Below are 25,228 nucleotides of genomic sequence, written 5' to 3'. Positions count from 1 at the left end.
TCTCTCTCTCTCTCTCTCTCTCTCTCTCTCTCTCTCTCTCTCTCTCTCTCTCTCTCTCTCTCTCTCTCTCTCTCTCTCTCTCTCTCTCTCTCTCCTCTCCCCTCTCTCTCTCTCCTCCCTCTCTCTCAAATTCAAATTCAAATTCAAATGAGCTTTATTGGCAATGACTTGTACAGGTATTGCCAAAGCATTGGCCATTACATTGGCAATGAACAGATCAATAAAATGAATCCGTAAACAAATGTATGAATACATTCATATATATATACATAAAAATAAAAATAAAAAATAAAAACACTTTTGTACATTTGTACCAACATTCAGACTACTCAGTTTTGTCCACTGGCTGACTCTCGTAGTTTGTGGCAGGCTGTTACATACTTTGCTGCTGTTGTGATTGAGCTAGAGTTTTCTCCCAAAATATGATTTAATTTATCTGAATTTGGTAATGTCATAAAATTTGGTTCTAGTTGTTGGAATCTAGAGAAATAGTCCGATCTAATGCTGTGATAGTGATCACAGTGTATGAGGAAGTGTTCTTTCTGTCTCCACCTCTCTCTGAGAGCACAGTGAAAACACAGTCTCTGCTCTCGCGGCTGCCATCTCTGCCTGTGCCCCGTCCTCTCTCCTCTACAGCCAGACCGTGGTCACTCAGCCCTGTATCTGGTTAGGGTCTTTCTCACTTTATGCTCTTTCACACAGCTCAGGTATTCTGCTGGTTTATAATCTCTTTTCAAGTTTAAATAGAGTTTCATCTTCTCTTGTGATTTAGTAGCATCTTTCCAATAGGTAATGTAATTTAGTTTTTGTAATTTTATAATTTGGTTGGGCCAGATCGTGCTGTGCTGGTCTGGCTGTAGCTTCAGCATCAGCTTGTGAGAGAGCGCTCCGGTGCCGGTTCTGCTCCTGACACCGCAGGGCCTCAGCCTGGTATGAGCTCGGGTCACTGCGCTTCAGGTGCTGGTAGAACTTCACAGCTCTTTTTTGGATGTTGATCAATAGGGGGTATTGTCCTAATTCAGCTCTGCACGAGTTGTTTTGGTGTCGTTCTGTTTACTTTTAGGATGTTTTTACAAATTTGGGTATGCAGAGTTTCGATTTCCTCTTTTTTCCCATTTTGAGAAATCTTGGGTTTTTTAGAGGTCCCCAGATCTCGCTGCCATACAGAGCAATTGGTTCAATTATTGCTTTTAGGATTTTTAGCCAGGTTTTTGAATTGGAATTTCATGTCGAATAGTATGTTTAATCATGTAGAAGACTCTCATTGCTTTTGCTTTCAGTTCATTCACAGCCAGATTAAAGTTCCCTGTTGAACTCAGTTTTAGTCCCAGGTATGTGTATTCGTGGGTGTGTTGGAGGACTTGGTTTCCTGCTCTAAAGATGTATTTATTTTCCCTATACCTGGATCTATTTTGAAAAAATCATTATTTTAGTTTTTGCAAGATTAATTTTGAGAGCCCACGTTTGACTGAATGTCTCTACGACGTCGAGGAGCTGTTGTAGTCCCTCTTTAGTTTTTGACAGAAGGACTAAATCATCTGCAAAGAGGAGACATTTAACTTCTGACTCCGCCAGGGTTGGGGCCGGGGGCAGTGGAATTATTTAATTCTTTGGCTAATTCGTTTATATAAATGTTAAAATAGAGTGGGGCTCAATGGGCAACCTTGTCTGACTCCTCGTTGTTGTGGAGAAAAATTCTGTTCGCTTATTTCCTATTTTTACAGCACATGTATTGTTTTTATACATGGTGCTTATCAAATCAAATGTTTTCCCTCAATCCCATTTTCCCAGTAGTTTTAGAAAGAGTCCGTCATGCCAGATCGAATCGAAAGCCTTCTCAAAGTCAATAAAGCAAGCGAAGACCTTGGATTTATTTTGGTATACATGTTTATCAATGATTGTGTGAAGGGTGTAGATGTGGTCAGATGTTCTGTGTTTGGGCAGAAATCCAATTTGACTTTTGTCCAGAATTTTGTGGGGTTTTGAGAAAGTTCTGCAGTCTTGTATTAATAATCGAACAGAATATTTTCCCCAGGTTGCTATTAACAACATATGCCTCTGTAATTGTTTGGCTCATATTTGTCTCCTTGTTTAAAATATAGGTGTAATCAGGCCTTGGTTCCAGGTGTCGGGGAAATATCCTACACTCAAAACAAAGTTAAATAATTTGATTATTGCGGTTTTGAATTTGTCGTTGGTGTATTTGATCATTTCGTTTAATATTCCATCAATGCCACATGCCTTGTTGGGTTTCCTCTCTCTCTCAGGGCTCAATGCACCAAGTCAGCCCTCATTTTCTGGAGCAGACTTTGGACAAGAAGCTGATGTCAGATCTCAGGGTATTTACACACAACAAATGACGGGGAAAAAAATGCAAGAAACAGTCACTCAAGAAATATTTCAAAGATGGTGTTCTCATTGTATCTCAGAGGAAACGTACTGCTCATGAGCGAGCAAAAGAGCTGTACGCTTCTGGAGAGTTCTCGTTCCGGGCGGCGATGGGCCGACGACGCTCCCCAAAGAGAAAGTCGACACTACCGGTGTAAACCTCATCGACTCTGGAGCCTGTGGGGCGTTTGTTCACGGCCTGGAAGACGAGATGTACGGTATGTATTTCAAAAACACAGCCATTATCTTTGAGGACATTTTCAGCACTTTAACCAGATTTGTACCAGAGCCTGTTTGTTAGTTTGTTATCGTTTTTCACAGAGGTGCGTATCGCTGCGGTGGAGGCGCTCTGTTCCCTCGCCCAGTCGTCATCCAGCTTTGCTGAAAAATGTCTTGACTTCCTGGTGGACATGTTTAATGATGAAATTGAGGAGGTGCGGCTTCAGTCCATCCATGTGTTACGGCAGATCTCGATTCACATCACCCTCAGAGAAGACCAGCTGGATACTGTCCTCGCAGTACTGGAGGTGCTTAAAAAATAAAGAAAAATACAACTGAAATCACAATTTGGTTTAGTGCCATTATCAAATCACAAAGGCTGCGTTTGGATCATTTTATTAATTAAATAAATATATGCGCTGCATATTTCAAGAGTGAAGCGCAGCGCCGTGTTTCAGTGTTGACAGTGTTTCGGAGTGGCTCGGCTCGCAGAAAAATTAGTTTAGGTCGCTTATAACGTGCATTTGAGAATAATTTTTTTTTTGTATTTTACATTGAAATATCAGAATAGTAATGTTTCATATTTGTGACCCTGGGCCACAAAACCAGTCACATGGGTAAATTTTTTTAAATTGAGATTTATACATTATCTGAAAGCTGAATAAATAAGCTTTCCATTGATGTATGATTTGTTAGGATAGGACAATATTTATACAACTATTTGAAGATCTGGGATCTGAGGGTGCAAAAAAATTTAACGAAACATTGAGAAAATCGACTTTAAAGTTGTCCATTTATGTTCACGATTGTGCTGCATTCACTCACAAAAATAAATGTTTTATATATTTACGGTAGGAGAAAAATCGCTAATTTTGACCCATACAATGTATTGTTGGCTATTGCCACAAATATGCCCGTGCGACTTATGACTGGTTTTGTGATCCAGGGTCACATTTTGTTTGTTTTTATTTAATAATAATCATTTATAATTTTATATAATTATTCTATAATAATGATTATTTTATAGTCATTTGAATATAATCACACTTTTGCCCTATTGTGCCAACAACAACACAACAAACTTGGCACTTTTTAGTTTTGATCAGAAAAGTTGCAATTAGATTTTCCCGCAAAAAGTGCAGCCCTAATATCATGCCAATTAACTGACCATTCATTGCAGGACTCATCGCGGGACATTCGCGAGGCCTTGCATGAGTTGCTGTGTTACACTAACGTGTCCACTAAAGAGTGCATCCAGCTGGCGCTCCTGGAACTCCTGAAGAACCTCACCAAGTACCCAACCGACCGCAACTCAGTCTGGAAGTGAGGTCCAGTGGCTGTTCCTGTCTGTTCCTCACTGGCATTCGGTCCCATTCTCTGACTTCTTTTTTTCTTTCCCCCTCTAATCCAGATGTTTGAAGTTTCTCGGCGCTCGACACCCAACCCTAGTGCTGCCGATTGTCCCTGAGCTGCTGAGCACACATCCGTATTTCGACACTCCAGAACCAGACATGGACGACCCTGCTTGTATCCTGCACATCATATCAATGCATATTACTATTTACATATGTATTTACATTTAGACTTTGGTTTTGTCAACAATGTCTTAAAAGTGATGAATAATACAACATATGTAATTCGAATTGAATCCTAAAACATAGTAATGAATCTGAATCTGAATATTAAGGCTTAAACGCATCTGATTTCATGTGTTTGTTTGCTGTTCACACTTTCCAAACATGTCAAATAATTGACCTATGCTGGATAGTTTCTGCTGCCTGTTCGTTCCGAGATGTTTCTGTTGAAATTTTCCTAAACTGGGTTTGTTCAGACATCGCTGTTTTAGTTCTGGTCTTCAACGCAGCCCAGACCTGTCCCACCATGCCAGCGCTGTTCTCAGATCACACGTTTCGGCACTACGCCTACCTGCGTGACAGCTTGTCCCACCTGGTACCACACCTCCGAGTGAGCAACCTGCCTGCAGCCTTTCGTTTTATTGAAATATAATACACACTACTGTTCACAAATGTGGGGTCAGTAAGATTTAATATATATATATATATATATATATATATATATATATTTATTCTGCAAAGATGCATTAAATTGACCAAAAGGGATAGTAAACAATATTTATGTTTGAAATAAATGCTGTTCTTTTGAACTTTCTATTCATCAAGGAATCCTAAAAAAAACTGAAGCAGCAAAAAACATATGAAGCAGCACAACTGTTTTCAACACTGCTAATAACAATAAATGTTTCTTGAGCAGCAAGTCCACAAATTAGTATGATTTTTGAAGCATCATGTGACACTGAAGACTGGAGTAATGATGTTGAAAATTCAGCATTACCATCACAGGAATAAATTGCATCTTAAAATATATTCAAATACAAAATTAAAAATATTTCACAATATTACTGTATTTTTTATAAAATAAATGCAGCACTGGTGAGCATTAGAGACCTAAAAATTTTTTTTTTACAAAATCTTACCGACCCCAAACATTTGTGTATGGTATTTTAGTGCTGTAATAAACTCTTTACATACTGTTTTATCAATGTATGATTCATGATTCATTTCTTTTTTTATCTTCCATATCTTTGGTGTATGTTTTCTCAGTTGCCAGGCAGAAAGCAGACTGCTAGTCTGGAGGAGTCTGGTGTGGGTTCAGGCAGTCTGGATTCGGCACACAACTTCCTTCAGGACAGTCTCATTCGGGTCAGCGCCCTTCAGAACCTGGAAACACCTGGTGCTCAGGATCTGCTGGAGTTTACCATCAGGTTCAAACCTTTAATAAACTACACCTATATTATTTTTAAAGGGTAACTGTAGCCTAAATTGAACCTAGGCTCTTTTTGTTAATCTTCCCGAGTCAAACATTCGTGTAAAAGCATAATTAGAATGGAAACTCCACTTTTAAGTTTGACCGTATTTTCGTTTTCAGTCAAAATGCCTTTTGAATGGGAGTGCATGGGCCACTACAATGAGCTATTTTTACAACACTAAGGAGGCTCTACACAACATAAAACTGTGCTCGAAGTATCACCAGGGGCTCTACACATGAACTCCAGCATTGTCAACATTGTTTGTGTACACAAAGTTTACTAATCATAGTAGTGCCCCTAGCACTCCCATTCAAAAGGCATTTTGAGCTAAAACGAAAATACGGTCAATCTTAAAAGTTGCGTTTCCATTCTAATTATGCTTTTACACGAAAGTTTGACTCGGGTAGATTAACAAAATGAGCCTAGGTTCAAGTTTGGCGACAGTTACCCTATGACAATTTGATAATCTTTTATAAATGTTGCCTTTTTTACAAATAAATAATTTGTTCATAAATAATTTAAGAAAATAGTTATTTTCTAAGGGTCTCCTCATAAGGTGTTTGTAAAGATGATTTTTATTTTCGCATGCAGAGATCTGCAGAGGTTGGGGGAGCTGCAGACTGAGTTGGCCGGTTCTGCAGATTTCTGTGCCACATATTTGCGCTGCCAACTACTGCTTACCAAGGTGAATACAAATATACTGCTCTAATACTTTTATTCAACAAGGCTGCATTAAATTGATCAGAAGTGACAGTATAGACATTTATAACTAACAATTCTTTTTCAAATAAATGCTGTTCTTCTGAACTTTCTGTTCATCAAAGAATCCTGAAAAAATGATCAGTTTCCACAAAAATATGAAGCAGCACAACTGGTTTCAACATTGTTGCTTGAGCATCAAATCAGCATATTAGTATGATTTCTAATGGATCATGTGACACTAAAGACTGAAGTAATGCTGAAAATTCACAGAAATTATAAAAACTGTATTTTTGATCAAACTTTGACCAGATTTTTTATTTATTTTAGTTTTGAGCCTTGATGAGCTTTAAAGACTTCTTTCAAAGACATGAAAAAATCTTACTGACCCTAAACTTTTGTACTATTCAACTGTATTGTTTTTTTCTTTCAACCACAGGCACTTCAGGAGAAGTTATGGACCATGGCTGTTCCGCTCTGTCTTAAACAGAACGCCAAAGTTTCAACAGCCGCTCGACAGGTACATCCTACCCTACTTCATTTAATCCACAGTCGTCCCGCCAAACTTTTGACTACCGATGTATCATTGTTGTCATTTTGTGATGTGTGACAGATCCTGGATGAGACCTATAAGCTGGAGTTCTTGTACAGTGGTCTGGAGACGCAGCAGATTGCCACAATTCACAACGTGCGACTGCAGGCGAAAGCGTTACAGCTCATCCTGACAGCACGATCCAAACGAGGGTCAGCGCTTACTAATGCACTCTCTAAAGCAATACAATCTCAAAGATTTGGAACTGATGATCTTTACTCTTCTGAATAACAGGGTTGATCATGTTCTTGGCATTTGTGAGAAGTTCCTGCAGGATGTGGAGTCATTTCAAAGGTAGAAACACTTCATCTTAAAGGGACAGTTCACCCAAAAATGAAAATTCTGTCATGATTTACTCACCTTAATCCAGCCAATCGCAGTGCAGATGGTATAAATGGAGAAATCTCGTAATCATTTGCGTGAATTTCTGGCGAATTTATGTGTTTTTTCGCTCTCGGTCAGGACTGCCTCTTGACCAAATGTCATGTAGTTTGTGCACCTCATCAGCATTGTGTTCTGTAGTATGTGCGCTGTTATGACAAGACAACGACAGATGACAAGAAACCTTGTTGTCTGGTGTGAGCACCACAGCAATTCAGTCCTGTAGTGTGAGCTTGCCCTTACTTAAAGATACTGTGTTATAAATGCATCAAATCTCAATCTATACGTGTGAAAATTCACTGAATGTTCTTGTCTATCCATTCCCAGGCTCTTCATGACAGAGTTGCCCCATTTCCAGGACAGTTTTGTGGAGAAACTCTTGGAGTTGATGCCCAGGCTGACGGCCTGCAAACCTCATGATCTGGTTAAAATCTTTCAGACCACACTGCGGCAAAGCAGATTCATCCATCTCAAACTACCTGAGCAGGTGCGCAGATTCAAGAAGATACAGGAAACGGCTTGTTTGTTCCCAAACGTGTGTTGAATGATCCCTTTTTTTCCGTTATTTTTGGTTTGTTTAGATCCACAGGGCGTCAGCAACAATTATCGAGCCGACAGGAGAATCGGACAACCCTTTGAGATTCACATCTGGTCTGGTGGTGGCGTTAGATATAGACGCTACTCTTGAACATGTACAGGACCCACAGACAACAGTCAAAGTGCAGGTTAGATTCTCCAACCTTATTTCTTTTCAGTCAAATCACAAATTAACGAAGAAAAACTGAAGTGAACATTCGTGTTTTTTTAGAACAATTTATTGAAGAAAAAGGACCTCAGCTTTTCAATCATTCATAGACACTTTTCACCGTCTAATCAATTCTCAATTGATATACTTAAATCCCACCCTACGTATTCTTATTGCTCAAACAGTAGAGCTAGCAATGCCAATCTCATGGGTTTGAACTGATTTTGAAAATTTTACCTGAATGCATTGCAAGTAACTTTGGATAAAAGTGTCTGCCCGTTGCATAAATGTCAATACTCTGCTATTGTTTATAAATGTGCTCTAAATGTGTTCCTTTAAATCAGTTTAATTCAATTTGTGTACAATTTACACGCATTAATCACTTTTTCCCCCGTCCTCCCACAGGTGCTGTATCCAGATGGACAGTCTCACATAATCCATCCCAAACCTGGAGATTTCAGGACCCCGGGACCTGGACGTGTGCGACTTATCACACAGGTTTATCTCTCTCATTCTGCCTGGACAGGTTGGTATCCTCTATGAAATGTGTGTTTTTCTGCTGATAGTAACAGACACATACACATCAAGACATCAGTTGTGCATTTTTGGTCAAGTGTCTTTATGCTAAAGCTATTCTTTGTGTTTAGTCCTTGAATAAAATAATGACGCAAACACAAAGACAAATCCTTCTCTGCTGGTAGCGAACAGCATGAACCCTTCACAGTTCCACAGATATAAATAGAACTGCATCTAGTCCAACAAGGCAGCATATTGCTCGAGTTATTTTATATCTGTGAGTGTGACCAGAAGAATACTGAGGCGGAATGCATTTCTGCTTTAGTCATATAGTGTATATAGTGGTGAACGTAAATGTTTCCATTTGTCCCAATAGCAAAGATAAAAATCCACAATAGAGTTTCTATGACTTTCCAAAAGAGTTAAAAAAATTTTGAGATTGATTAATGTCAAATTTTCAATCACTCTCTCAGCCATTGGTATTAGAAACGCTTTTTTACATTTAAAATTTTCTTTAGTGTGTAAAAAAGCCTCAACTGTAGTTTTCTTCTGGGAACGAGCACTTCACAATTTCCTTCATTTAAATAATTCCAGCTAAAGCAATAAGCATAAAAGGGGGAAGGCCTGGTTGCGTTGCGTTAGTGTTGAAACTCACGGTTATGGCAAGGGACATGACATTTTCCAAACTAGCTCGAAGCGGTTGACCAATCACAACACACTGGTCCAGCTGACCAATAACCAATAATGGCATTGCGTTTTTTGGAAGGAGGGGCTTTATAGAGACCGGAAATAAACAAAGAGTTACTGACAGACTGGGAAAAGAGGTGCTGCAACAGTCAATTATGTGGAAAAATTATGCTTTTTGAACATTCAACCATAAAACCTTATTCTAATAGACCACAAAAACCAAATCAAAACTCTGAAAAATGGAATAAAAGGTCCTCTTCAAACATTTTCTGTAATTTAATAGCAAGGTATCATATAAATGTACATGAAACTATAAAAAATTAAAACATTAACTTTTTGTTAATAACTGGAAAATAATTCAAAAGGTCCACTGTACACAACTCATCAGTGCATATTATTCCAAAAGGAAAAAGTGTTATGATGTTTGTTTTATGCTTACTAACAAATTGCAGAAAGACATCACGACTAAAGCGTTTTGGTGTACTACACTAACAAAAGCACCTTGGATTACCATGTAAATACTGTAGTATTTTAATGTCTGTATATATATATATAATACTAGTATCATCTGTTACCATCCCAGTCTTTTTTCAAGAGAACATTCACAGTGTAAAGTAGAATGTAATCTGAAGTGCATCTCATGTCTGTGTTTTTACTCTCAGAGCCCTGTCAGATTGAAGTGCGGTTGCTTCTGGCCTACAGCACCAGCAGCTGTAAACTATATGTCTCGAAACCTGCGTGGAATGAGAGTATGGACGGTCTCCCCACCAGCGAGAGCTCTATTGAGGGCACAATCCACCTCAGCAAACCTGTTAAAGTCTTCATTATGCCCAAACCAGCTCGTCGCTGACCCGTGTGTGTGTGTGTGTGTGTGTGTGTGTGTGTGTGTGTGTGTGTGTGTGAAATTAACAGCCAACGCAAAATCAAATATTTTCACTATTATGTTTAATCTTAAATAAATCTTTTTTGTTCATTTGTATCACTGGTGTGTGTGTGTGATAATGGGGTGTTTTCATTTGATTGTAAAGCAAATAACATTTTCACCAAAAGTAAGGAAAATATTTCCTCCAATAGCCCAGAGAGCAATTATTAAGCATCTATTAAGAAGACAATGTTAATTTGAAGTGTAAGGCACAGCATTAAATGAATTAGCTGGTTGTGTTAATGATGTCATCAGCAGGTGGAGTGGAAGACCCCGCCCACTTTAGCACCCTGTCCCGCCAGAGCGTTATATTCCTTAACAGCCTGCTCGGTCTGGAACACCCTGACGTCGACACCCTGCTTCTTCACGTAATCTACGGTGGAGGGAGGCACCTGAAACATAAAAGATTCGCTTATTTAAGGATTGAAATATTCAGATCATGGACAGTGCTTTTCACCAAAAACACAATCCTACCTGTAGAGCTTCACTCATCCCTCTTCCTATGACCAGCGTCTGCACCCCTTTCTTCAGGACCTCTTCCAGATCAGCTGGCTGGACACCGGGATAATGCTGGCAGGAGCACAGATGTGCTTAATTAGACACATCTCTAATAAATAACATTTAAAGCAAACTGGTTGAAATACAAGATAATATGGATATATCGAACATTTTTGGTCACTATATACTTCCCATATATCTATTTGTGTTATTTCATAGAATGCAATTAAATATCCTTGAATGAAATGCAAGTTGCTTTGGATAAAAGCATCTGCCAAATGCATAAATGTAAATATTATATAAGTACAATGAATGCTAAAACAGATTTTACAAAGCATAAATACCTCATTTTAAGGAGAAAATGTAAGGAGATTTGTATGGTAAAAGAGATTGGCATGGTAATGTATATGGCAATGTTAATGCCGTGTCGTTATAGATCTGCTACGCTGCTGTAGACCAAGTACCGTGACTTTCTACTGCGGATACCTTCACAGACATTGCTGTGAGCATCTGCTGCTGCACATGTAACATACATGATTTAACCCCGTAGTAGATCTATACAGGAGGAGCTGGGGAAGGGGGAGGGTTCTGAAAGCACGCTGCAGACTGCTAACAGAAAACAATGCCAAGTATTTGAATGTTTGAGCAGCAAGCTCATTGGCCGCTGATGCAACAGCAACCAATCAGCTGTGCCATGTAGAAAACGACATGATTGCTACCAATAAGTTAAAGGCCTATCAGCCTGCACCATTCAGAGTTTCATGCCAGAACTATGTAATAAAGATGAGGGTAATTTTACAGTGTGATCTGGTGTTCAACTTACATCTGTGCCGGTTTCACGCCAGTCCCAGGCACGGCTGCCACCCGGCCACACTTTACAGTCTTTATAGGATGCAGAGCAACCTTTGACCTTCATGTGGCCCCAGGATAAGGAAGCAATCTCTGGAGAAGACATGCTCAGCTTTCCTGTAACAGAGTGGAAGACAAATCAGATGCAAATATTTGTATTTTTCTTGACTTTTGTATTATATTGTATTATACTATATATATATATATTACTATTATAAAACCTTTTTTTAAGTTCCATGCTAGCTCCTTAAAGTGTCATGTTAAAACATTCGGTAAGTTACATCAATATGTTAATCTTTCAGTACCATTACCATCTGACCCCCTTTGTACAGGATGTCACTCTAATCAACCCTGACTGCTTTTTAAACATTTCATTAACTTACAAAAAACTATTTAGAAATGATAAACCTACCCAGTTTAGCACTTGTACATGCATATAATAAAACATGCTTTCTCTAACGAGTTTTTTTAATTCATGTTACTAATGAATTATTTTACAAAAATAACTTTATACACTTACAACACTCATGCACTATAGTTGTTTTTCCTTTATATGATATAATCTTGCCTCTCGGCCTGCAACTCCATATAATCTTGCTTGTGTTGTGCTTTTCTTCGTGTGACGGCAGGCCACACCCACCACGCACGTCACTGGCCAGCGTCTAATCAGCGTACGCTTCAGCCCTTTACACTGATTGGCTGCCGTTCAGTGACGTAACTAAAGCTGGAGTCAGTCAGGCAACGGCATGGTCCACATCCTCTCAGCAGCCACTAGGATTGGATAAATCGGATAATATAGTAATTTAATATGAATAGGATAGTATAGTAAATTAATTAATTAAAAGGAATACATAAAATAAGCGTGTTATATTATGTCAGAGGGAATAAATATAATTTGTTTCATTACATTTAAAGTTGTATTACATTTAAATATAATGTATTTAATTAATTCATTTAAAATCAATTATTTTAATAAACACAAGCACGCCGGTTCATAATAGAGTGTCAGTGAAACAAGTGTGACATGTTAAAGCAGCACTTATTATATTAGCAGAATGAATAAATAAATATTATTTTCTGTTCTATTTTTCTGTTCATTTACATATTAATATGTAAATTACATTTTAATGTATTTAACTATTCATTCCGGTCCTGAATAAACACAAACACGACACTCTTTCTATTAGCATAGTGTACGTGGAAAAAAAAGTGTGGCGTCATCTTCATCACAATAACAATAACACTTTATATTATTGTGATGAAGATGATGACGACGATGATGGTGGTATTGTGGTGGTCCACACACACACACACACACACACACACACACACACTAGATGCCCCTCTGGATGATGCTCTGGGTGGGTGTCGCGGTGTATTGTGGGCAGGTTTGGGTCTAAGCAGAGCATAGCTCGTCATCTCCAGGAAAGATGGCTGCTCCGGGCACCACAGCAGCTCTTCCTCCAGCGCTCAGTCCCGGGTTTGCGGTGGTCTGCTCTTTTTTGGAGCGCTACGGGCCCGTTCTGGATCTGCCCGAGCTGACGTTCCCTCAGCTGGAGCGATACTTACAAGATACATCAGCGGGTGAGCTGGGGCAGAGGCTGGGTTTGTGTTTATTTGGATAGGCTCCTCATCTTTGCCCATCAGGGGTTTGATCACTTAAAGTTTGGCTTGTTGTACCTTCGTAGTCTTTGTTTGGATGAGAATCGTGTCCCCGATGCTTCAGATGGACTGTGGCGAAGTGTTTTTAAAGCAGTCATGTGTGTTTTTTCCACCCTTTCCCAGTGGAAAAATCACATTTAAAGATTAATCTGAGTGTATGATTGCCGTCAGAGTGACTACGCACTGCTAAGGATGTTATCATGCTGTTGGTGACCATTAAACACAGAGACACTTCAGTATAGTACGATAATTTGGTCTGATATACATTTACGTTCAGATTATAAACAACGATGTGACTGTACCCGCACACTGCACATGCGCAGGCCGCTGTCAAACTTCCTATGCTAACTGTAATAAAAGAATCGCTGCACAGATTTGTTTACGTCCAGTCCACTTTAAACACTGTATTAATTGTGTACTCCTAGGTTTCTTATAACAATGGCTGAATGTGAGCTCCACAACACTAATGTTGTCATTAAGGAGAATTGCGTTTGTAAACGTCACTGCATAATTATGTTTTCGCTCTGACATTGCTGATAGCTGATTGGATAAATCGATGACATAGTAATGAGAGAGATGTGTTTCTAATGCATTTATTTTAAAAAATAAATAAAAGGTATAAACAGTAATGAGCGAAATGGGAGAAAAGTGCAAGGGACAGGGAAACAGATGCTATTATTATATAATATAATCTTTTTTGAAAGTTAGCTCAAGCATTGTTTTTATTTCTTAAAATATTATGTTCATATTAGGTTTTTATGTTAATGTGAAATTTTAAATGCTAAAATAATTGAAATGCTACTTTTCAATTAATCAAAACATTTTTTTACAATTTAGTTCCTAGGCCATTGATTGAGCTCCATGTCAAACTTCTGCGGAAGATCGGAAAAACAGTGACACCAGACAGATGGGAGAAGTATATTGTAAAGGTAAGTGTTTTAGTTTTAAATCATATTATGCCGTGGAAATGGAAATATCCATGCAAATCTGTCTGTTTGTTTAAATCATTTTGATGCAGGTGTGCCAGGAATTTAACAGCACCTGGGCATGGGAAATGGAGAGAAAAAGCTACCTAGAAATGACAGTTGAGTGTAAGACAGGCATTTTAAAGGTCAGTATTTCCCAGGGGACTTATTTTCTATACATCAATAATAGTTTGACTTGTTTTGATGGAGATATCACTTTATGAAGTTGTATTGCTTCTTATGTAACGTGTCAAGAACATGTCCGGGTCATATTTTACCCCAAAATAAAGTGTGCTCTGAATATGTTTTTTTTTTAAATGAGATTCACCTTTATTCTTTATTTCATTAACAGTACTTGTGTGAGTGCCAGTTTGATGACAATCTCAAGTTTAAGACATTAATCAACGAGGAAGACCCAGACAAGATGCGTCTACAACCCATCGGTAGAGACAAGGAAGGTCTTCTGTACTGGTTCCAGTTAGATCAAGAACAGAATATACGTGTTTATTCTGAAGAACAGGATGATTTAGATGGATCCTCCTGGAAATGCATTGCGAAGTAAGCAATTTATGGGGAAAAGACCAGAATGGTTTATTAAAATTATAAGCAAAAGATACATTTCACATCAAGTTTCAAGTTATGAGAACATACCATTTTAAGTTAAAGAACATTAACAGCACATTCAAGCTCTACACTTGAACATGTGTTTCCTCAGATTTTTTTTTTCTAGAAGTATAATAGTTATACCTCCCTTTGATGAAGTTTATCAAGGAATAAGAAATGCATTTTACTTTAAACAGGAATAGGAATGATCTTGCAGACACACTAGAACAGCTTAAAGCCAAGATCGACCCACCCGTGACTGACCAAGAGACGCAAGGCTGTCCCACCAGCCCAAATATGGAGGCAGAAGGTGTTAAAGGTAAAACTCATTGGAAAATCATTCCCATTTTGGGCTGTAAGCACCACAGACATTGAGAGGAACATGTATCCTACAATATCCAGACTAGTTGTCAACTACTGTGGGGTTTACTGTATTGTTTTGTATTTGTTCTGTAAGGTGAGGCTGAGGACTTGAGAAACCATGTATCGGGGCAAGAAGACTTTACCAATACCACCTTCAATTCCGATGAAATTGGGTTAATACCTAAAGACATTAAAAAAGAAACACCAATGGATCCTGTTAAACCAGAACTAGAGGAGAAAGTTGCTGAAATTTCCAAGCCTAAATTGGTCATCGACAACAGGGTTAGTACGATCAAAACTCTTGTCAAAGAAGAACCAAAAGATTGTCCCAAACCATGGAATGCCATTTCTGTCGTCATGCCTCCTGCTTCCATCAAACACGAACCGGCAAAGAAATCCGAGATGCACGATGACAAGAAAGAGGTGATGTTTGGGAACGTGGCTAGAACTGTAAAGAGCGACCAACAGGCTAAAATGCCGCTGAAGAAGAGGGAGTTGAAAAGGAGTGGAGGATATGATGTCAGCAATCACTACAGCAACGTCAATCACAGCAACAACAACCTTAACAGCAATGGCAGCATCAGCACAGGAGGTATCATCGTTCGCAATCCTGCCGTCTTGCCATTGAAGGAGCAGCACATCAAAAGAGAATACACAACTGATGAAGAGAAAGGACCAACGGACATCATCCCTGTCCCACAAAAGGCAATTGGGAAGCATTCACCTGTTGATCTTTACCAAACGGTCTCACAAGAACAATACGTAGGTGTTGGAGTTATCAAAGGTCCCATTGAGAGAAAGAGGCCTTTGAATGAAAACGATAATTCTTCAAATGGCCATCATGGGAATATGAATGTCTTGAAGACTGAAGTTGGAGGCACAGATAGCGTAAGACAGTCTGTACTTGTTGGGAAATCCATGGTTAAAGCAGACAATGGTCCTCGTCCATGCATCATCCTTGAGGATCTGGTGTCAAAAGATGCTTGCAATAAGAGCCCAGATGTGGCAGCAAAAGTATCAAACCTTGTTGAGGAGTCGCCAATGATTGAAGAGATGCAAAAGACTTCAGTTGAGGAAAAGGTTGACAAAATCGACAATGAAGAAGATGAAGAAGAACTCAAAAACAGCAAGACGGCAGCTTTGTCAGCCAGAGAAAAGACGGATGTTGTGGTTGAGGATGACAGCAAAGACAAACGTCTGAAAAGCCCAAGAAAGAGAAGGTCACAAAAGGCCAAATCCAAGCTCCAAGCAAAAGAAGACAGCCAAAACACTGAGCTCTTATCCAGCATTGGTGAGGTTTTGGTGAAGGATGCGGGAGACAGTGAAAAAATTGGACACAACGATAACGAAGAGGTATCGTCAGAGCTTCAGAAGGAAGGGATTCGCCTAAAAATCAAGATCCCGCTTCATAGGCGAACGCCTGAACTCCAGCACAAGGACATCGAAGAGTTGGAAACCAGCAATCGGAGATCCCTACGGAGATCTGCCAGAATCTGCAAGCCCAGCCCCAAAGTGGTAGATTGTCGAGATAAGAAGCAAGATGGGAAACTTAAGGACTCCTCAGAAGCACAGGATGAAGAGGAACGCATAGTAGACGAAGAGGTGAATGTGGATCCCAAGGAGATGCACAAAAAAGTGGACATGGAAGGACAGCCTAAGTCTTTGAAGGTAGTAGCCCAAAAGCTTTTCATATCTAGTCCCAACAAATTGCACAGTAAGCTTTTATTTATGCAAATTTTGTTTTTTACTCTTTTAGGCAAAACGGCGACACAGGCGTACTCGTTGGTCAAAAATTCGTACGAAAAATAGCAAATTCAAAGGAGCTCCGGATCGGGAGGAGGAAGTGGCCGAAGACAAAGCCGCAAACAATGAAGACACCAAATCAGAGAGAAAAGACCACATGAGTGAGACTGAATCAGACCAATCCAACGAGATTCAACCTGAAGATGCTTGTAAACACTGTGGGCTCGCTAACCACCCAGAACTAGTGAGTTCTCTTTTATCAATTAACTACTACTTTAGAATTGAAAATAGATTTCACGTTAATGTCCCAATAAGGAAATTTGACTCAATGTACTGTGTACAACCACAGTATCAAATGACAGCAACATGAGTGGTTAGAGCTTGCTTATGTAAAACTCAGTACTAGAGCGGTTCTATGTGGTTACTTTGGTTACTTACTCATCCAAATTAAAAGAGATTGGGTGCTTCTCTTCAATGCAAGTCATCTAGTTTTGTTATTGTTAACTAAAACTATTAAAAACATTAGAGCACATCAAAATTACTAAAACTTGAACTACGGTAGAATGAAAATGGAAACTGAAAATAAAAGCTAATACAAAATATATTACAAATGCCATTAATATATCAATATTGCTAAAATAACATCTGATTTTCACCTGTTTTATTGTCTGTACGGTGAAACAAACAAAAAGACGCAATACAGAATGTGCTTTGCGTAAAATGTTTTATTCAGACAACATTACTGAACAAAAACAGTGTAAGCAATATAAAGTGTAATTGGTGCACAAAATGGGTTTCTAAAATGATTTAAGCTAGAGGATGAGATTGTCTGTCAAATGGCAAAAGATTAGGAGAAACAAAGGTAGCACTTTATTGTACTGTCCTGTTCCCCATGTACAAACTATGTACTTATTATAGTAAATGTAATAACTAGGTACTATAACCCTGAACCAACCCCTCAACCTAACCTTAACCCATTTAGTTACCTTATATTACCTAGTACATTCTACTAGGTAATTATTCTACTAGACACTATTTATTTATTTACTTTTCAAATAGAACATAATTTCACGTTTTCTCTCTTGTGTATTTTTGTCCCAGATCCTTCTTTGTGACATGTGTGACAGTGGATATCACACGGCCTGTCTGAGACCTCCTCTAATGATCATTCCTGATGGAGAATGGTTCTGCCCTCCCTGCCAGCATGTGAGGGCTTAAATCCCTGTGTTAATGCCTCGTGTGTGTGTGTGTGTGTGTGTGTGTGTGTGTATGTGAGCTGTATTAATCAAGTATATATTCTTGTCATTTACAGAAGCTTCTCTGTCAGAGACTGGAAGAACAGCTTCTGAATCTGGACACTGCATTGAAGAAGAAAGAGAGAGCTGAACGAAGGTATAAATCCACGCATGCACACACCTCATAAACGGTCTCACCAGCTTATCATCATTCCCATGAATCATCATGGATGAGATTCTGAATTCTGAGATTTTTCTTGTTTTCTCTCTTTCAGACGTGAGCGATTAGTGTATGTGGGCATCAGTGTGGAGAACATTATACCCAATCCAGTAAGTATGCAGCCTATATTATATTATATTATATTATATTATATTATATTATATTATATTATATTATATTATATTATATTATATTATATTATATATTATATTATATTATATTATATTATAGTGCCATACTGTATTGTACCATATTTAAATTGCCTTAATTACCTTTATTTGGTTTTAAATGTGTACTTCTTCATCATGGCAGGACGGTGATGAAGAAGATGCCATGACAGAGAAGAAAAAGGATGCCAAGAAAAGTAAGAATCTGGGGAGGCGATCGACTAGGATGAAGAAATCCATCAGTTATAGGTAATCAATATTTCTGCTAGTACTTTACAATAAGGTTCCATTTGTTAACATTAGTGAACTACATTAGTTAACAAACTAACAATGAGAAATCATTCTAAAGCATTTTTTAATCTTAGTTGAAGGGGACCTATTATGTCCTATGTTGTTTTCGATGTCTACTAGAATAGGTTTTCATGCTTGAATGTTCAAAAAGTGCATTGTTACACCTCTCTGTCAGTAACGCTCTGTTTAGTTCCTGTCTTTATGAAGCCCCTCCTTCTGAAAAGCACAATGTGCTCTGATTGGTCAGCTTGATCAGTGTGTTGTGATTTGTCAACCGCTTCGAGTGTTTGTTTTTTTAAATGTCACACACAGTCCTTATCATAACTATTTCAACACACACTACTAGCGCAACTCAACCAGGCCTCGTCCCTTTATTTTGCGTATGCGTTGGGTGGGAATTATTTAAATGAGGAATATTGTGACGTGTTCATTCCAGGAAGAAACCTCAAGACTACAATCAATGTTTTTTTTATTAACTAACTTCAACAAAGATTAAGAAATGTTTATTGCAAGAAATCTGTTAGTTAATGCATTAACTAATGGGAACTTATTGTAAAGTTTGACCATATTTCTTGTAGAAATAGACTCTAAGAGAAGAAATAAGTCTGACTAATTCTTGATTTTCTTACTACTAACCACCAGATTCGATGATTTTGATGAAGCCATTGATGAAGCAATAGAGGAAGACCTTCAGGATTCAGAAGGAGGAGGTTGGTCATATGAGATATTGTTTCATGCTTTATAATACGTGTGTCTTTGCATATTGAATTCACTGCTGGTGTTCTGCAGGTGCTGGTCACGGTAAACCTGTAGTGACTGTCACGAGTCAGCAGCGGAGCACGGTGAGCCGAGAGAGCCGGCGGGTTGTGAAACCTCTCGCGCCGCGAAAGAAGCGCCGGCGACTCAATGACCTGGACAGCGACAGTACGGTGGACGAGGAGGAGAGCGAGGACGAGTTTCAGCTTAGTGATAGGTGTGTGTTTAAAATATACTAATATTTAGAATACTGTGGGTTCAAATTTGGGATTTTATGCCAGTTCTTCAAAATATAATAGATATAGTTCCAGTTTATGGGTGAATCTCACAAAAGCTGTCGAGAACTTGTCTTGGTCATATTTGACCCCAAAATCAAAAGAAAAAGACATTATATTTTCCTATTTTTAGGACCATTATGTTTTTTTTTTTCATGATAATTAAAGCTGCAGTCCGGCACTTTTTTGGGTTTAAAAATATCAAAAAAGACATTTTTGGAAAAAAACGTAACCAGCCAGTGTTCAAAACGATCTGCTTGCCTTACCTCGATTCAAAACGGTAAGCTTGTAATAATGATTTTAATTCCAGTGGTACTGGTGGATTTCCGCGGGAATTTCGAGCATGTCTTTGCGTCATTACGTCACTTCTGTACACATAGAGAAGGAGTCCCCGGCTAGTCGGCTATATAGCGTGTGTGGATGATGGTGGAGATTTAACCAGGGGGGCAGTGTTCCGAAAGATATTGAAGCCGACCTGGGCGCCGCCATTGGCTAGCGGACCCCCACCTGCTGTTAGCATTCCATTGACTCCCATTCATTTTGGCGTCACTTTGACAGCGAATAACTTTACATCTGAGGCGTTTAAAGACACCGTTTGTCCATTGTTTATTTCTAAAGAAACACGAAAATGTATAAAAGGCTCCATTACCTTGTATCTTACGTTATGGCCCCGTAGAAGCAGTTTTTGTAAAAATAGGCTAACGATTGCGTCATAACCGCGCGACTCTGTCGCACAAGTCGAAAAATTACCGTATGGACAGGCAGAGAAGCTCGCAAGCAATCGGGAGGACGTGGAGGCATAAAGTCAAGGGAGAAGCCCATAGAGAGTGATAAAGTTGCTCCCGCTGCTAGCTCATGGACAGCAAATACCCACGCTCTCCGTCTCTGCGAGATTCGGAAGGGAATGATACACAGCTACTAGAAGACCTACAGGTTGCTCACGTCACATCTACGTCGTCAAGCTCAGTTTGAGCCTGCGCAGTTCGCCTTGCGATCAGGAAGTAAGTGCTTCTAATTGACTTCATTTCTCTCCGTTGAAACCTATGGGGTCGCTGTGTCCAGTTTATATACTGTCTATGGATTTAACTTAGCACTTGGTATGGCGGATCCCGAAAGTTTAAAGCGACAATCACCAGTGACAACTGGAGATTCACCAGTTGTAAAACCCAAGACTTCAGACTTCAGAGTGGCTACAGAAAAAATATATTTTTCACGTTTTGATGTGATATAAGCAATCGTTAGATTTAATCAGCATAGCCTACTGCAATGCTTCCCCCCACCCCCCGAATTTGGTCAGAACAAACGTGAATGTTACTTAACGTTACTTGTTCAGATGACATTTTCCGATGAAAATTCTAATGTTGACACTTTCAAAAAGTATACTCTGAGATTGCTGATGACAGTAGGCTACAGTATCCACAGCGACGCGACAGGTTCTCCTCAATACATTGTGTTCATCCGCGCTGTTTCATGCCGATTTACTACCCACGCACAGTTAATAATTCCGCGAATAACTGCAATTGCAGATTTCTAACAGAGATGGCGACAAAGAGGAAAAACGACGGACTGCAGCTTTAAGCACATTTACCACCAAAATTCAAATTAGTTTAATGCAAAGTTATTTATACATCATGGTAGTATTGGACTGCTTAATTTAAATCGATGTCACTTTTGTCACGTCAGTCATAACAGTATTTATGTGCTATAAACTAAAATGACTCTATTACATCTATTGAGGATCACCATGAGAATCACCGTGAGAAATCATGAGAATTACAACAATAACAACAAAAGCCATGAAATTATTTTGGGGGGAAATATGCTTAATACTTATGAAAATAATATATTTTTATTTTCTAATTTTCTAAAAATTGGTAGAAATTGGGGTTAGATGGTTAGTTGAAATGTTTTTAAAATAAGTTACAACCAAGGTGGCATTCATTTAATCAAAAATACAGTAAAACAGTAATATTTTAAATATTACAATTTAAAATAACTGTTTTCATTTTTAATATTCCTGTGATCAAAGCTGAATTTTTAGCATCATTTCTCCAGTCTTCAGTGTCTCATGATCCTTCAGAAATCATTCTAATATGCTCATTTGCTGCTTAAGAAACATTTCTCATTAATATCAATGTTGAAAACAGTTGTACTGCCTATTTTTGTGGAAACAGTGATGCGGTTCCCAGAAAATTGGGTCAGAAGCAGCATTAATATATATGTTTTTGTAATGCTAGCCTGGAGGAGGAGGAATTCGTGGTTTCGGGAGAGGGTGCGTCTGATGGTGAGGCGGGGAGTGAATGGGGCAGTGGTGACAGTGGCGCTGAGAATCAACCAGCCTCCAGGAGAACAGGAAGAACCACACTCACCCAGAGAAGCAGGAGGAGCAAACGCAGACCTCCCGCTCGACGAAGAGGGTCCTCAGAGGAGGACCTGTTAGACTCTGAGGAAGAGGAGGAGGAAGAGGAAATGGGTCTGTATGAGTTTTCATATCCAGTCCGCTTAAAAGAATAACATATGTACTCCATTTCAAAGCACATGTACAGCTACTGTATCTTCTAAGGCAGAATCTTAAATTAAACCACACTTTGAAATGGTCTTCGCGGCCAGCAACTTTTATATGACTTTTGAGCATTATTTTGCTGCTTCTGATTTTGGATGTAGGCTGTCTAGGTAAGCAGTTCACGAGGTTTTGGTAGAGTCCCGTCAAATGATGTCTTTTACTTAGACTTTTTCCTTTTGTGTTCATTTGGCAGAAACAGAAGGCTCCAATGAGTTCAGCGACAGCGACGTGGACGTCAACAGAAGGCGTCCGCGGCGGAGTCAGAACTCCCAGGTCAACTACTACGAGACGTCAGAGTCTGAGGGGTCACGGAAGGTGTCCGATCAGAAACACCCCACTCTTCCTCACCGTCGACGACTGTCCAGCTCCAACAGTGAAGGTGAGCACCAACACACTCCTATTTTCACATATGTTCATATATGTTAATGTCATCTCTCTCATATTCCTCACTTAGGGGTCACACCTGTGATCCTTGACAGTCAAAACAGACTCAAGACAATAAGCATACTTTTTTTTTAATGATATGATTGTGTTTCAATAATATTTATTCTTTAATATTTAGTATTTTGAGGGGATTTCATGGTACTAGACAATATTCACCTTTAAATTATGCTCCATTTATTTCTAAATAAAATAAAATATATAGGGCTGTGTATTCCCTAGTTGTTAAAAATGGATAAATTGCCTATGCTGGTCATTTTTGACCTTGCAGATCAAGTGTTTTTAAACCATTTAAGATTTCCTTTGTGTGTGTAATTTTTTTTCATTCAAAACAGAATTTTTTTCGGTGTAAAATAACCGAAGACACGGTAGCCTTATATAAATATCAAAAATCGTAAATATATGTACTACAAAAATTTGCCCTTTTTTTTGGTGTACAAATACTGGTGCCTAAACCCATTAGTGGTTTATTTATGGCACATTTTCAGCATTATTTGTCTTTGCACAACAAGACAAAATTAAAACGAAATGATGCATCTCTAAGGACCCTCCGTTTTGCGATTTACATCTGTGAATCGCACCATTTTGCCACATCATCACACTAAATAATTACTGTTAGCTATACTGTTAATTTGCAACTAGAAATGTAAATTGTTTGCGTCTCATCCTACATTTCTAGAGTCCACGCTTTCTAAAGACATTGAGCCAAAGGAATCGCTCAAGAGACCAGAAAGAGGACGGAAGTGCGAGTCGACTAGGGAAGACTCCAAACCCAGGCACAAACTAATAAAACGGACTCCGCAGAAAAGCTCCAGTGAAGACGAAGAGGAGGACAGAGGAGAGACAGAGGACTCTGAGGATGATGAACAGCCCCTCCGCAAAAGGTCGAACCGCATAGAAACAGACGAAGACGAGGAGGAGGAAGAGGAAAACACACGTGGGAATGTCAGGTGGAAGCACGCGGCCAGAAACACTGTGGGCCCCCGAGGTCCCGGCCGGCACAACGGCTTGGTGCCGCTGAGGACCGCAGCTCAGGATGACGATGACGATGAGGACGAGGAAGAGTTCACTGGCGTCACGGACCTTGTTAACTTTGTTTTCGACAGTGAACAGTTGTCATGATGTGCTCTGTAGGTAAAATGCATTTATTTTCTCATAGCCTTTCGACTGAGAGTCACCTGTCACGGGAATGTCCCTCATCAGCCACCGTAGTTTTTGGGTGTAGTGGACCAAAAATGAAGCTTCCAGAGGAATGCCGTATTTGTCCGTTTCAGATGTTTCAATCCACTCCGTACATCCGCATGTATCATCCTTCCCAGATTAGAACAGGGTCTCCTTAATATTACAGTAACCATTCCTCAGAGTAAAGCACTTTGTCATTAACGGCCAGTACAGTTTTGTTTGTATAAAGCGGCTTCTGTCGTCCTCCAGAGACACTGGACGGCGTGCATTCGAAGCTTACGTGTTCTGTTAGTTTTAGACTGGAGTTTTAGAGGTTTACATTCTCTGTATTAATGTTTTATTCTTTGTTGTACATGAAAACGTTGTACATTAACCTTTGATGCCGAACTTTGCCTAAATGCTTTCATCCAATTAAAGGCTTAAAGGGATAGTTTACCCAAAAACGATAATCCTGACATCATATGCTCGCCCTCTTGTCATTGCAAAACCACATGACTTTCTGTGGAGCACAAGAGGAGATTTTCACTTTTGTTGTATGGAAACGAGTAGCGCGAACCTCTGGGTGAGAATGATGGCAGAATTTTCACTTTTGGGTGAAATGAAACTAGTTAGTAGACCAGCAAAAAAGGACGGAACACATTGGATGATGATCGTAATATTAAAGATCTGTCATTTCGATTTAAAATCTTTTTAATTTAAAAAGACTAATATACTCTCTTTACTAAAATAACATTGTATGTAATGTTAAAAACAATATTATTTAATTATTTTTAAAATGATGAAATTTCTGCACTTTGAAAGCTGTTGCTGAAATTTTAGGACGTTTACGGAGACATTCAGTCACTTTTAAGTCCCTGTCTCTGAGCTTCATGTGTCCACTGAATGCACTTGTCGATCAAGCACCTTTGCTGGTGCCGTTTGAAACCGCATTGTTCGACACAGTAGTCTGGATCGCTCTTTCCATAGAGTTGTTTTTAAAGGTTTCTTTGACTCCAAGCGGGTGTCTTTTATGCTGGATTGTTTGAATTAGAACACTATGGAAGTCATTCCAACTCAAATCCACCCCATTACAGAATAAATCCCAAAACAACAACAACAACAACAACAACAAGCACTAGAATACGTATGGTCTTTGCTTTCAGTTAAAGAATGTGTTTTTGAGCCTTGTACTACTGGAATTCGTTTTCCTTCTCAGTTTATTTTACTCTTACTTTACAGATGTACGTCTCCATATTTCAAAAAAAAAAAAAAAAAAATTCACAAAACAAAAATAAACTTAATGTTGCTGTTAATGTCCCTGGCTTGTTTTTTAACTACCTTCAATGAATTCAAGACACGAAGCATTTACATGACCATTTCTTTTTGAACATAAAAATTTTAGGTTAAAATGCATATGCATGTATACAAGTAGTCATGTGAGTGATATTGAGAGTACAACT

At 39.0% G+C, this 25,228-nt stretch overlaps 3 protein-coding genes across 6 annotated transcripts in view; 2 read left to right on the top strand and 1 right to left on the bottom strand.

Annotated features, from left to right (window-relative positions):
- The window catches only part of ints4 (integrator complex subunit 4), a gene marked incomplete at its 3' end in the record, with an annotated part of 12,355 nt that extends 2,451 nt beyond the window's left edge, over window positions 1-9,904 (top strand). Inside the window, 18 exon segments of the mRNA XM_079619982.1 lie at window positions 703-707; window positions 2,268-2,339; window positions 2,430-2,486; window positions 2,488-2,514; window positions 2,516-2,606; window positions 2,710-2,915; window positions 3,788-3,930; window positions 4,019-4,134; window positions 4,439-4,572; window positions 5,229-5,389; window positions 6,026-6,119; window positions 6,573-6,653; window positions 6,747-6,877; window positions 6,960-7,019; window positions 7,434-7,593; window positions 7,688-7,831; window positions 8,257-8,377; window positions 9,717-9,904. Coding sequence (XP_079476108.1) covers window positions 703-707; window positions 2,268-2,339; window positions 2,430-2,486; window positions 2,488-2,514; window positions 2,516-2,606; window positions 2,710-2,915; window positions 3,788-3,930; window positions 4,019-4,134; window positions 4,439-4,572; window positions 5,229-5,389; window positions 6,026-6,119; window positions 6,573-6,653; window positions 6,747-6,877; window positions 6,960-7,019; window positions 7,434-7,593; window positions 7,688-7,831; window positions 8,257-8,377; window positions 9,717-9,904 — 1,991 coding nt within the window.
- A 323-nt stretch (window positions 9,905-10,227) lies between these two features.
- Window positions 10,228-11,983, bottom strand: aamdc (adipogenesis associated, Mth938 domain containing; the record flags this gene model as incomplete). 3 transcript variants are annotated; one of them, XM_079620576.1, is made up of 4 exons in its annotated part: window positions 11,844-11,983; window positions 11,298-11,440; window positions 10,451-10,546; window positions 10,228-10,368 (listed from the first exon to the last, which is right to left on the bottom strand). In XM_079620576.1, exons 2-4 carry the CDS (start codon window positions 11,427-11,429, stop codon window positions 10,228-10,230), a joined length of 369 nt encoding a protein of 122 aa, XP_079476702.1. In that variant the 5' UTR covers window positions 11,430-11,440; window positions 11,844-11,983. The 3 variants fall into 3 exon arrangements, with proteins under 3 accessions (XP_079476702.1, XP_079476703.1, XP_079476704.1); XM_079620577.1 differs by having other exon boundaries at window positions 11,892-11,977; XM_079620578.1 differs by having other exon boundaries at window positions 11,298-11,442; window positions 11,896-11,949.
- A 609-nt stretch (window positions 11,984-12,592) lies between these two features.
- Window positions 12,593-25,085, top strand: rsf1a (remodeling and spacing factor 1a). 2 transcript variants are annotated; one of them, XM_079620574.1, is made up of 16 exons: window positions 12,593-12,907; window positions 13,823-13,914; window positions 14,004-14,096; window positions 14,303-14,508; window positions 14,751-14,872; window positions 15,011-16,584; window positions 16,673-16,903; window positions 17,761-17,865; window positions 17,972-18,051; window positions 18,170-18,224; window positions 18,427-18,530; window positions 19,215-19,282; window positions 19,362-19,545; window positions 21,841-22,076; window positions 22,360-22,545; window positions 23,287-25,085. In XM_079620574.1, exons 1-16 carry the CDS (start codon window positions 12,754-12,756, stop codon window positions 23,727-23,729), a joined length of 3,933 nt encoding a protein of 1,310 aa, XP_079476700.1. In that variant the 5' UTR covers window positions 12,593-12,753; the 3' UTR covers window positions 23,730-25,085. The 2 variants fall into 2 exon arrangements, with proteins under 2 accessions (XP_079476700.1, XP_079476701.1); XM_079620575.1 differs by having other exon boundaries at window positions 22,366-22,545; window positions 23,287-25,079.
- The last annotated feature ends 143 nt before the right edge of the window (window positions 25,086-25,228 follow it).

The sequence above is a fragment of the Phoxinus phoxinus genome (assembly GCF_949152265.1).
Source record: "Phoxinus phoxinus genome assembly, chromosome: 8".
Lineage (NCBI taxonomy): Eukaryota > Metazoa > Chordata > Actinopteri > Cypriniformes > Leuciscidae > Phoxinus > Phoxinus phoxinus.
This window is presented reverse-complemented; position numbering and strand designations above follow the sequence as displayed.